The 13,011-nt window shown below is 40.4% G+C and overlaps 1 protein-coding gene across 5 annotated transcripts in view; it reads left to right on the forward strand.

Annotated features, from left to right (window-relative positions):
- The window catches only part of RPS6KA3 (ribosomal protein S6 kinase A3), a 116,257-nt gene extending 110,580 nt beyond the window's left edge, over positions 1-5,677 (forward strand). For all 5 annotated transcript variants that reach the window (XM_037986399.2, XM_007991257.3, XM_007991258.3 and 2 more), the window contains one exon: positions 60-5,677. In XM_037986399.2, the coding sequence (XP_037842327.1) occupies positions 60-182 (123 nt within the window). In that variant the 3' untranslated portion in view covers positions 183-5,677. The remainder of the gene's footprint in view (positions 1-59) is intronic.
- Positions 5,678-13,011: the final 7,334 nt, after the last annotated feature.

Genomic DNA, 13,011 nt, shown 5'->3' on the forward strand with positions numbered 1-13,011 from the left:
TTGTGTACGTGTGACTATCCATTGTCATTTTTGTTATTACCTTTATTTCCTTTGTTCAGGGTGCCATGGCAGCTACATATTCTGCTTTGAACCGTAATCAGTCACCAGTTTTGGAACCAGTAGGCCGCTCTACTCTTGCTCAGCGGAGAGGTATTAAAAAAATCACCTCAACAGCCCTGTGAAGTGACCTCAGTGAGATATTTGGTACCATGGTGTAAGCTGATAGCACAAGTTCTGGCGACAGGTAGCACATATCTGAGAGACACCTGCAAGCACACACTGTCCCAGCTGGTACCCATAATGCTGCTGTTCCTGCTGCTGCTCCTGCTTTCGTCTCTTCTCGCTTTAAATGATTGTTAGCAAGTTAGATTTTCCTGGAGCTTCGGAAGAAATGAAAATGGAAACATGATGAAGATACAGTCACTGAATCAATGAGAAAAATGATGAACATATGAATACCACCTAAAAATACACTGAATAAAGTACACCATATAGCATTATTTTTATAGGAAATATTTCATGTCCCTTAAATATTCTTTGTTAGTTATAGGGATGGACAGTTTATGTTAAGCACTTAGCTTAAACAATCCGTTTATATTAGCACTGTATCCCTTGTGCCATCCAACATTTTGTATGTTTTTGTAAACAGTTCATATACAGTACATTTCTGTACTGCTTTCTTTAATGTATACATGCCTTGTTTAACTTGGAATCTATTATTATTAATCAATTGACTATTAAATCTGGTTAAATAGTTCACCTGGATTAACAGTATTGTTGGACAGCCCTAAAAATGGCCAGATTGTGGAACAGCTGTTGAATGTAATACTTCCAAAATGTACATATCTTTCCCCATGTCTTTTTCACTGGTTCATTCATTCGTTTGTTTCTTAAAGTCAGGTGCTCTGTCAGACTAACCTAGAGAGCTGTTATGGTAGAGAAAGTTATATGTGTGTGGCATGAAATCAAGAATACACCTATGAAGTTAGTCCATATACTTTGCAACTCCTTAGAGTTCTTTTTTCCTTAATTAAGGAAGTAGTCCTTGTACTTCTAATCTTACATAGCATCCATACTTAGAATTTGGCATATCATCTGGGATTTTGCCAATATACGTCAAAGCCCTTTAAGAGTCATGGTAAGGAGATTGGTGAAGGAAAATTTAGCAACAGGTAATTGAAGTCCTATTGGATATTTCATGTTTAAATAGATATTCTATATTAAACACTAATTTAAATGTAATAAAGGCCAAAGGCCTCTATATGAAATTGGATTTAAACTTTCTTATTTTAGGGAATAAAACATTATTGATCAAACAGTATCTGTTATAACCTAAAATTATAGGTAGGGCAGGCTAAGTGAACAGCATTAAGTATTTTCTGAATCCCTCATGATAATTTATAGCCACATACTGTTTCCTTTGACTTCAGGAATGATCAGTTTTCATAATGGCCACTGGGCCTGCTTAGATTGCGGTATTCATTATCTGCATCTAATTTGGTAGTTTCCACAATTGTATTTGACGAAAGAAACTTCAGTCCCCATTATTACCTGTGTCTTTGCCAAGCTGCTTAGCATACATTAGTATGTAATGTAAAAGACATATGAGCAAGAAAAAAGTGATTTAACTTACCTCATCAAGAATGTACCCATACGGGCCAGGTGCATTGACTCATGCCTGTAATCCCAGTACTTTGGGAGGCCGAGGCAGGTGGATTACCTGAGGTCAGGAGTTCGAGACCAGCCAGCCAACATGGCAAAACCCCATCTCTACTAAAAAATAAAAAAATTAGCTGGGCATGGTGGCACGTGCCTGTAATCCTAGCTACTCAGGAGGCTGATGCAGGAGAATCGCTTGAACCTGGGAAGTGGTGGTTGCAGTGAGCTAAGATCACGCCATTGCACTCCAGCCTGGGCGACAGAGTGAGAGTCTGTCTCAAGAAGAAGAAAAAAAAAAGAAAAGAATGTACTCATGGATTTTTCTTGTCATCATGTAATAAGCCATTTATATCAGAAACCTTTTTTCCTGCCACAGAAGCTTTAAATTTTCCCCTAAGAGTACAAAGCCAAGAGAGTGTGGTTTATCTAAATGTCCTGAAATCCACTTGTCATTCCTTGATTTCTCCTCTATGCAATTAAAGAGAAAGGGGAAATTTATAACATTTATTTTGCCCAAGTGACACAAAAAAGATTACTGCATAGAAATCAAATGTAAGTTTAGCTTCTAAAGGAAATAATGTATAGGAGGGATATCAGAATATCTACATAGAGAAAGTATTTTCAAATTCTTGAATATATGGATGCTAACTATTAAAAGCTGCTTTCCATTGCCTGGAAAGGGAGCTTTTTTCCCCTCCTCTATTCAGTGTTTCAAACTATGGTCATCTCAAATTATTGTCACTTTTAAAATGTTAATGTCATTCTGAGCAGAAAAAGAGATATTTTCAGATTTTTTACACTGATGCTACTCCATAATTGCTTAGGAGTATTGTCCATCATAGTCTTTTAGAATTAGAAGTAAACACATAAATCCTTATAAATTACCCGATCCAACTTTCTCATATTGCATGTAGAGAACCTAAGACACATATCAAAGTCTAGAATCCTTAACTTCTCCCCATTTTGATTTTTTCCCCCCTCATAACACCATGCTGCCTTTCCTTCATATGATCACCAACCAGTAGCTGAGTTCAAAAACTACATATTTCTTGGGCAGTCCTCTACTGGTATATGATGCCAACTTTTATTTCTTTCGAAGATAATTGCCTTCTTTGCCTAGTCAAGCAGCCAATTTTATTGGAGAAAAGCAAGTTATATGTTCACAAAATGGAAGGCTTTCTACCTAAATTTATTTCATCTGTGGTCCTGTTAGTCCCTTCCATTGCTTTTGACATACAGTGGAAAAACTTGGCCAACAATGTGCTCTAAATATAGTGCTTGTATTGGGTTAACTTTTCCATTAATTTCTCAACGTCAATTCTTCAGGCCCCTACAGGTGTGGTATTGAGGCCCCTAAAGGCTTCTGCCTTTCACCAATTAGTGCTGCCAATTACTGAGGCTTCTCCCAGAAGGTGTCAGTCCAGTCTTAAAGATATTTCATTGTGAAAGAAGAAACTAAACTATCAGGCCTCTTTTACAAAATGAGAGATTGAATTTAAGCTTGTCAAGCACATACTGGAAAGTATGAATTACACTACCATGTGTTTTGTATCTTCCCTTTGAAGTGATGATGTTAAATGAAGGTAAGTTTTTCATCCTTTTTTAATTTTTGTTTTTTATAAATCATTTCAGCTTTTTCTGGTTTATAGAGGTGTCTTATTTCTAATGCAACAGACCCCCAACTTGAACAGATCTGATATGGATGCATTGATTCACAAGCAACCCCAAAAGTCCAAAAATGTAATAATTTTGACAAGGCCCAAAGTTGAGATGCTATAAAGCTTGTGTGTGTGAAAAGTCAGTTATGATTGTCTGGAGAGAACGTGTGGTGTGTATGCTGTAGAGTTTCCACATTTCATATGCAGTGCACTCCAAAAAGCGGGTTTGGGTCAACCATTTCCCATCTCTTTTCAAGAAGTGACTGCTATTGGGGCCAGGGGACATCATGGGAGGTGGGGCTGTCCCATTAACTGTGCCCTGCACCTTCAGCCCAGGAAGGATTTGAACAGAGGGTAGGTGGGTGCAAAGGCATCAAGAGAGGGCAGAATGTATTCAGCAGAAAAGGGACTCAGGTAAGCCTAACCTAGGATGAGAGCAGAAAAGTATTCAAGATTTGCAGCCCTTGCTATGGATGCACTTAATCACCACGGAGGCCAGGAATACACATCTCAACATGGCTTTGATATTCTCTACTTCCTGGCCTTTAAAAATGACCTATAATTTTTCAGTTTGCTTTACTATATTTTATAAAGAAAATTCTATCTTATGATTGATGGAGCATTGAAACTTATTAAGGCATTAGGATAGATAGCTCAGGAATGTAAAGGTTCAGAAAAGGTCTGTTTTCTCAGATTAACGAATATGATGGATTCCATGGCTGACCTTGGTGCTTAAACCAGGAGGTTTCAATCTAGTCCTAGAGTTGTGTCCCTCTGAAAGGCCCAATGCCATGTAACTAATTTTAAACTGGATATATACTTTGAGCCTTACTTAATTCACAGATAACTTGACTTAACGCAGTATTTTTTTTTTTCAATTAATGAAAATAGTCCTCTTTTCAACCCCAGGTTGCTTACATTTTGCTGGTCTCCCCAAGTGACCATTGGTGGAGACCAATTAATGAAGGAATGAAATTCACTTTCTTGGGACTGTGGTATTCAACAGAGCCACATTTAACTACTTTTTCCAATGAAGAATCTCCAGAATGATAATGCCCAAATATGGATGGCCAAGAAGAATTTGTATCTACAGTGTGCTTTATGTGTTTTTGACACTGCTGTATTCTGTGTGATCAATTGATTTGCAACTGGTTCCAATGTGACTGAGTGTTCTCAAAGAATTCTAGTAACTAAGTCAACTTAATTTTCTAAAGCCTGGTATTACTATCAGCCTCACATTTACCACTTTGATTCTAGTTTTTTAACTTCATAACAGGGCATACCAAGGGTTGGGATGAGAGCCTACTTCCTACCTCTTAAGGCACTTTCCTCATTATTTTGCCATATAATCCTGAACTGCATGATAAGCTGTTTAAGTGTCCATGACTTCTCCCAGAGCAACTAGCAAAGTATATGACATTTTGAATAGAGATTAGTGGAAAGGAAAATGTAGAGATTTAAGTTCAGAGGTACAAACCTCAATAAAACCTCTTTAGAGCACATACCATGAGTAGAGTATATATAAACGTATATGAGAAGAGAGTTGCTATAATAGTCCTCTCTAAGTAGATTAGTTCATTGTCTAATGGAAGTGAACATCTTTACTCCTATTATCACCATAGTACTGAATGAACTGTATACTGAGTTTTTCAAAGAAGTATTTAAAATAGAACTTTCACCTACAAAGCAAGGGCATAAAGATTTTGGTTTGTGTTTCTGTAAGTGTAGTTTACCATCTAAAGCTTTGTTTTTTAATTTTAAAAAAAGCTTCAAGGTATTGCCTTCCTTAGCATCCTTACTGATTATGGGTGATGAGTTTTTAACTCTTAAAAATCATATACATATATTAGTTTATCTTAACTATTGCCCTAAGCAAAAGGGAAGGTATACACCTAAGGGTTGTACTTATTTTGCATTTTTGGTCATGGGTGGGAATGGGGTGGGTGCCTACTTAAATAGTTTTTAAAAAAGAAAAAAATCACAAATATTTTTCTACTATTATATATGATCTTCCTTTATACTAGTTTCTCTCTAGTAAGGCATGCCAGAAGCCCAGATACCATATCATGGATTCTTATGTATTGTACCTTTCGTTGGTGGTTAAATCGCATCAGATGCTTGGCATTGCTGCCATAATTATAAAATGCTTGTAAAGGATCAAATATCACTAAATACTTTAAATTGTTTTACTTAAGAGTCGAATCTGGGAAGTTTTCAAATCATACTATTAATGTGTAATCTAAGCTCTTCAGATGTATCCATGAATAATCCTGGAACAATATTGCTTGTATTCCTGTCATAGAACAGGTTTTGTAATCTTTAAAAGAAATGAAAATTTATATAATAAAGTTTCAAATCAATGCGTGTTTGTCCCTTTTATCAGATTATTTTGATCATATAACTCTTTATAATGTGAAATTCTATCCAAAGGATATTTTTGAAACTAGGTTGATAGAACTTAAAACAGGAATATTTGAGTTAAGAAGTGCAAAATAATTTTTCCATGCATAATCTTGTTTCATTCAAAGGGTTTGTCAAGTCAAACACATAAATCATAGTTCTTACCCAATACCAAACTTTAATGAATCAGAGGATATGGGATGATCACCAGACACAGATGAGATACTCTTTTTAGAGAAGTCCAAAATGTTACAGAGTCCAGCTCCAAAAATGGCCCTTTTCTCTCTCGGTGCACTTTGGATTCAAAATGGACAAGTTTTCTGAGCGTTGTATGTGGAGACCTTGTTCAAACGGAGTCATTTGATTTTGCAACATATCCTTTTTGTACTTCATTATGCAGTTTAAATGAGCCCTCATTCTCCAGCCAGTCATGCCTCATGAATCCACAATTCCCAAGTTTTACAATAAACCATCTATAAAGACCAAGTATATCTTGCTAAAAGCATCTTAGAGATAAGGACTTTACGTTTTCTCTCTGGTAATAAATATCAGCATATTTTAGAGGAAATTTGATTGAGTTCATTGATCCTGCTAAAGAGGGAATGGTTATATAGGCCTGAAGTTAGCCTTTTCTTGCCCAGTTGACATTTCTTAGTAGTTCCATATTATGAAATACCACACATTGAGTGACTTACTCAAAATTTATTTTCTCACAGTTCTGGAGGCTGGAAATCCAAGACCAGGGTGCTTGTAGGGTTGGGTTCTTCAGAGACCTCTCTCTGGCTTACAGTTGGGTGCCCTCTTGCTGCCTCTTCACATGGTTGGTCCTCTGTGCATGTGCAGCCTTGGTGTTCCTTTTTTTATAAGGACACCAGTCACGTTGCATTAGAGCCCCACTCTAACAGCCTCATTTTAATTCAATCACCTCTTTAAAGACCTTATCTTCAAATACTGTTACATTCTTACGTACTGGGGGTTGGGACTTCGACATAAGGATTTGGGGAAGATACAACAATTCAGCCCGTTACAGCTGGTTTCGGAGCTATCCACCTGAATTTAGGTACTTGAGATAAGATGGCAACCTTCAAGGTCTACTTGGCATTATGCTGAGGCAAGGTAGGAATGTTAACTGTATTTGCTTTCTACCATTTTTGTAACAAATTACCACAATTTAGTGGCTTAAAACAACACGAATTTGTTATCGTACAGTTCTGGAGATCAGGTCTCACTGAGCTAAAATCAAGGTGTCAGCAGGGCTGCTGCGTTCCTTTCCAGAGGCCGTAGGGAAGAATTGTTTCCTTGCCTCTTCCAGTTTCTAAAGGCTGCCTCCATTCCTTGACTTATGGCCCATTCCTTCATCTTCAAAACCAGCAACGGTGGGTCAAGTCCTCTCCACATGCATCTTTCTGCCTCTCCTCTTCTGCCTCTTCCACTTTTAAGGACTCATGTGATTAGATTTCACCTACGCAGGGAATCTAGGATAATCTCTCCATCTCAAGGTCAACTGATTAGCAACATTGATTGCATCTGCAACTTTTGTTCCCTGTTGCCACGTGAGATAACATATTCACAGATTCCAGGGATTTGGACATGGACATCTTTGAAGTTCATTAGTCTGCCTACCATGATTATAGAAACACCTGGCTCCTCACACAGACTGACACAGAGTAGCAGTATTTGGCCATGGTCAGGCTTCTACAGCTTTATATTAATGTACCCTGAATTCATAGAATTGACACACTAAAAAAGCTAGGTAAAGGAAGTGCAGGATGCTGCAGGAATATGTAGCAGGGTTGCCTAGGGATTAGAGCAGACCTTCTAAGGAAACAAGCATTAATCTGAGACCTAAAAGGGCAAGGAAGAAGGGTAGAATAAAATGTATAGAAATTCGGAATTAGAAGCACTCAAAATTAAAAGTTCTGTATGACTAGAACTTAAAATGTAAGAGAAGCAGCAAGACGTGAGGCTCAAGAGATAAGCAGGAGCCAGATCATCAAAGGCATAATAAATCATATTAAGGAATTTGAATTTTATCCCTTTGGGGTTTTCCCCCACAGTCCCCAGTCTTTATTTCCTTTTCTATCAAGACTGAACCTCATGGCCCCATAGTTGATAATCTGAACTTCTCTTTCAGAAGCACCCACAACTTCCTTATATCTTTCCCTTATTCTGCACCCACTGAGCAAAAAAAAAAAAGAAAAAAACCTCCAATCCTGGATCATTTTGGTTAATGATTGTATGCAGTGAGCTATTGTATGGAAGAAATGTAACCACCCAATGGGTTCACCTTGCTCTGACTAGACAGAGCCAATTTATCAAGACAGGAGAATTGCAATAGAGAAAGAGTAATTCACGCAGAGCCACCTGTACAGGTGACTGGAGTTTTATTATTACTCCAATCAGTTTCCCTGTGCATTCAGGAATCAGAGTTTTAAAGGATAATTTGGTGGGTTGGGGTGGGGTGGGGGGCAGTGAGTCAAGAGTGCAGATTGGCCAGGTCAGAGATGAAATCATAGGGTACTGAAGCTGTCCTCTTGCAATGAGTCAGTTCCTGGATGGGGGCCACAAGCTCATATTAGCCAGTTTATTGATCTGGGTGGTGCCAACTGATCCATCAAGTGCAGGGTCTGCAAAATACATCAAGCACTGATCTTAGGCTTTATGATAGCGATGTTGTCCCCAGGAGCAATTTGGGGAGAGTCCAAATCTTGTAGCCCCCAGCTGCATGACTCCTAAACCATAATTTCTAATCTTTTGGGTAATTTGTTAGTCCTACAAAGGCAGTCTAGTCCCCAGGCAAGAAGGAGATTCATTTTGGGAAAGGGCTGTTATCATTTTCATTTTAAACTGTAAACTAAGTTTCTCCCAAAGTTAGTCCAGCCTACACCCAGGAATGAACAAGGACAGCATGGAGGTTAGAAACAAGATGGAGTTGGCCGGGCATGGTGGCTCACGCCTGTAATCCCAGCACTTTGGGAGGCTGAGGCGGGCGGATCACAAGGTCAGGAGATCGAGACTATCCTGGCTAACACGGTGAAACCTCGTCTCTACTAAAACTACAAAAAAGTAGCCGGGAGTGGTGGCGGGCGCCTGTAGTCCCAGCTACTCGGGAGGCTGAGGCAGGAGAATGGCGTGAACCCAGGAGGCAGAGGTTGCAGTGAGCCAAGATCTCGCCACTGCACTCCAGCCTGGGCGACAGAGCGAGACTCCATCTCAAAAACAAAAAGAAAAAGAAAAAAAAAGAAACAAGATGGAGTTGGAGTTGGTTAGGTCAGATCTCATTGTCTCAGTTACAATTTTGCAATGGCGGTTTTGAAAACCATATAATTATGCAAACTGATACCACTGCAAATTTATATTTTCTAATCTCAGCTAAACCCTCAGTACCATTTGTCAGTTCTTTTATTTGTCATTTGATCCATCTCCTATTTCTTTTTTTTAACAGTTTTATTGAGACATAGTTTATATGCCACACAGTTTACCATTTAAAGTGTACAATCTAGGCCAGGTACGGTGGCTCACGCCTGTAATCTCAGCACTTTGGGAGGCCAAGGCAGGTGGATCACCTGAGCTCAGGAGTTCAAGACCAGCCTGGCCAACATGGCGAAACCCCATCTCTCCTAAAAATACAAAAATTAGCCGGGCATGGTGGCAGGAGCCTATAATCCCAGCTACTCATGAGACTGAGGCAGGAGAATCCCTGGAATCTGGGAGGCGGAGGTTGTAGTGAGCTGAGATTGAGCCATTGCACTCTTGCCTAGGAGACAAGAGTGAAACTCTGTCTCAAAAAAAAAAAAAAAAAGTGTACAATTTAATGTGTTGTTTTGTTTTTCTTTTTTTTGAGACAGCATTGAACTCTTGCCCAGCCTGGAATGCAGTGGCACGATCTCAGCTCATGGGTTCCAGCGATACAGGTGCACACCACCACGCCTGCCTAATTTTTGTATTTTTTAGTAGAGACGAGGTTTCACCATATTGGCAAAGCTGGTCTCAAACTCCTGACCTTGCGATCCGCCAGCCTGGGCCTCCCAAAATGCTGGGATTACAGGTGTGAGCCACCGTGCCCGCAATTTAATGTCTTTTAGCATAGTACTTGCAGAGTTGTACAACCATTATCATAATGTAATTTTAGAACATTCTCAACATCCCAAAAAGTAACTTTATACCGTAATCCAAGCCACAACTCTCTTTCGTTTGGACTATTACAGTAGCCTCCTGTGTGGTTTCCATTTCCACCCTTGCCCCCTACAGTCTGTTCCTAACACAGAAACCAAAATGATCTATTTAAAAACATACTGAAAGGCCGGGCACAGTGGCTCACACCTGTAATCCCATCCCTTTGGGAGGCCGAGGCAGGTGGATCACTTGAGGTCAGGAGTTCAAGAACAGCCTGGCCAACATGGCGAAACCCCATCTCTATAAAAATACAAAAATTAGCCAGGCGTGGTAGTGCACACCTGTAATCCCAGTTACTTAGGAAGGCTGAGGCAGGAGAATCACTTGAACCTAGGGGGCAGAGGTTGCAGTGAGCCAAGATCGTGCCACTGCACTCCAGCCTGGGCCCTGGGCGACAGAGCAAGACTCTGTCTCAAAAAAAAAAAAAAAAAAAAACCTACTGAAGATTACAAGTGATCTGGCCTCCTTACTTCTCCAATCTCATCTCTTCAAATTCTTCCCTTGGTTCAATGCATTCTAGCCACACTGATCTTCTTTCTTTCTTTTCTTCCTTCCTTCCTTCTTTCCTTTCCTTCATTTATGTCCTTCCCTTCTTCCTCCTTTCCTTCCTTCTTTCATGGGGTCTCCCTCTGTTGCCCAGGCTGAAATGCAGTGGCACAATCATAGCTCATTGCATCCTCAAACTCCTGGGCTCTAAGGATCCTCCTGCCTCAGCCTCCCAAGTAGCTGGGACTATAGATGTGAACCACCATGCCTGGCTTTTTTTATTTTCATGTGTTTACTTTTTTAGAGATGGGGAGTGGGTCTCGCTATGTTGCCTGGGCTGGTCTCGAACTCCTGGCATCAAGCTCAATCCTCCCACCTCAGCCTCCTGAGTCACTGGGATTACAGGTGGAAGCCACTGCACCTGGCTTCTTGCTATTTCCTGAATATGCCAAGCATGCTCCCACTCAGGGCCTTTGCCCTTGCTGTTCTCTCTACCTAGAACACATTTCCCCCAGATGTCCACACGACTCACTTCCTTCCAAGTGATTAAGATGATCAGTCAGATGGGGGAACTATCCTACAGTAGAGAAATGAAGCCTGAGTTTTTTTTTTTTTTTCTCCTTTGAGGTTTTATACTGGGTAATTGACAGAAACTTTTGATTTTTAAACATTCAGAGTTCAAGACTCTTAGAGTCTAACTACTATCATGTACTAGGTACAATTGCTAATTGAATGCATTATATCAATGTAATTCCTGCAACAATCTAATGTGGTGAGTACTGTTCTTTTTGTTTGTTTGTTTGTTTGTTTGAGATGGAGTTTCACTCTTGTTGCCCAGGCTGGAATGCAGTGGCGCGATCTCGGCTCACTGCAACCTCCACCTCCCGGGTTCAAGTGATTCTCCTGCCTCGGTCTCCCAAGTGGCTGGGACTATAGGTGCCTGCCACCATGCCCGGCTAATTTTTGGATTTTTGAGCAGAGAGGGGGTTTCACCATGTTGGCCAGGCTGGTCTTGAACTCCTGACCTCAGGTGATTCGCCCACTTTGGCCTCCCAAAGTGCTGGTATTACAGGCGTGAGCCACTGCGCCTGGCTGGTTAGTACTATTCCTACATCCAATTTACAGATGAGAAAACAGAGGCTTGTAAAGATATTAAAACTTGCCCAAGCACATAGAGTAATAAGTTACTGCAGAGCCTGAATTTGAACCCAGATCTCTCTAACTCCAAAGCTCAAGTTCATCATTATTTGACCTTGAAGCAAAATTTAAATAAATTTCACAAAAATCCTTTCATCCTCAATTATGTAAATTGAAAAATATTGCGAATAGAAAGAGAAACCCAGAACTTTGAGTCCCCCATTATCTTTCAATTTCCCTCTAAGAAGTGTATCTGTCATTGGGTTTCTCAACATCAGCTTTGCCCCCCTCCTCAAGTTGTGACAACCAGAAACATTTCTGGTTGACACTGCCAAATGTTCCCAGAAGAGAACCACTGTATTAGATGATGATACTTTATTTCTGTCTCCTAAGTATGTCCAAACCCTGGTGTTTGTGGGAAGGTGATTTATTTAAAATAAGTTTACTCAGTTTAAGTTTACTTAGAAATAAAGCTTGTAGAGTACAGGCCAGCATTAGCCAGTTGTATTAGTTTGCTAGGACTGTCATAACAAAGTACCATGTACTGAGTGGCTTAAACAACAGAAATTTATTTTCTCATTGTTCTGGAGACTGAAAGTCTAAAATCAAGCGTCAACAGGGTTGGCCTCTCTCCTGGGCTTATAGATGGCTACCTTCTCGTTCACGTGGTGTTCTCCCTTGATGCCTGTGACCTAATAACATCTTCTTGTAAGGACACCAGTCAGATAAGGGTCCACACTAATGACCTCATTTCAGTTTAATCACGTCTTTGAAGACCGCATGTCCAAATACAGTCACATTGAGCTACTGGGGATTAGAACGTGAACATACGAATTTTGGGTGGGAGGAACACAATTCAGCCCATTAACATTGAACTTAAGTCTTTTCTCCCCTCCCTCCCTTCCTTTCTGTGTGTATTGAACACCTATTATGTGCCAGACATTCAGCTAAGTGGGGGTAATGGTAAGCAACAGACATGGTCTCTGCCCGGTAAGGTTTACAGTGAGGTAAGACAGTAATTACCAAAGCATAATATTTGCATGGCACTTGTAATAATATTTGCATGGCACTTGTTATTACAAGTGCCATGCAAATATTATGCTTTGGTAATGGATGACAGGAAAGCCTTGCCCTTCCCATCAGGCTCCCAACCCGGCTGGGCCAGTGAAAAGGTTGCGTTATGAGCCAACCAGCTGGGTGCGGTGGCTCACACCTGTAATCCCAGCACTCTGGGAGGCCGAGGCAGGCGCGAGTTGAAGTCACTAGTTCGAGACCAGCCTGGCCAACACGGCGAAACCCCGTCTCAACTAAAAGTACTAAAATTAGATGGGCATGGTGACATATGCCTGTAATCCCAGCTAATCGGGAGGCTGAGGCAGGAGAATCGCTTGAGCCCGGGAGGTGGCGGTTGCAGTGAGCCGTGATCACGCCACTGCACTCCAGCCTGGGCGATAGAGCAAGACTCCGTCTTAATAAAAAAATTAAAATATTGGCC

The sequence above is a fragment of the Chlorocebus sabaeus genome, chromosome X (assembly GCF_047675955.1).
Source record: "Chlorocebus sabaeus isolate Y175 chromosome X, mChlSab1.0.hap1, whole genome shotgun sequence".
NCBI lineage: Eukaryota > Metazoa > Chordata > Mammalia > Primates > Cercopithecidae > Chlorocebus > Chlorocebus sabaeus.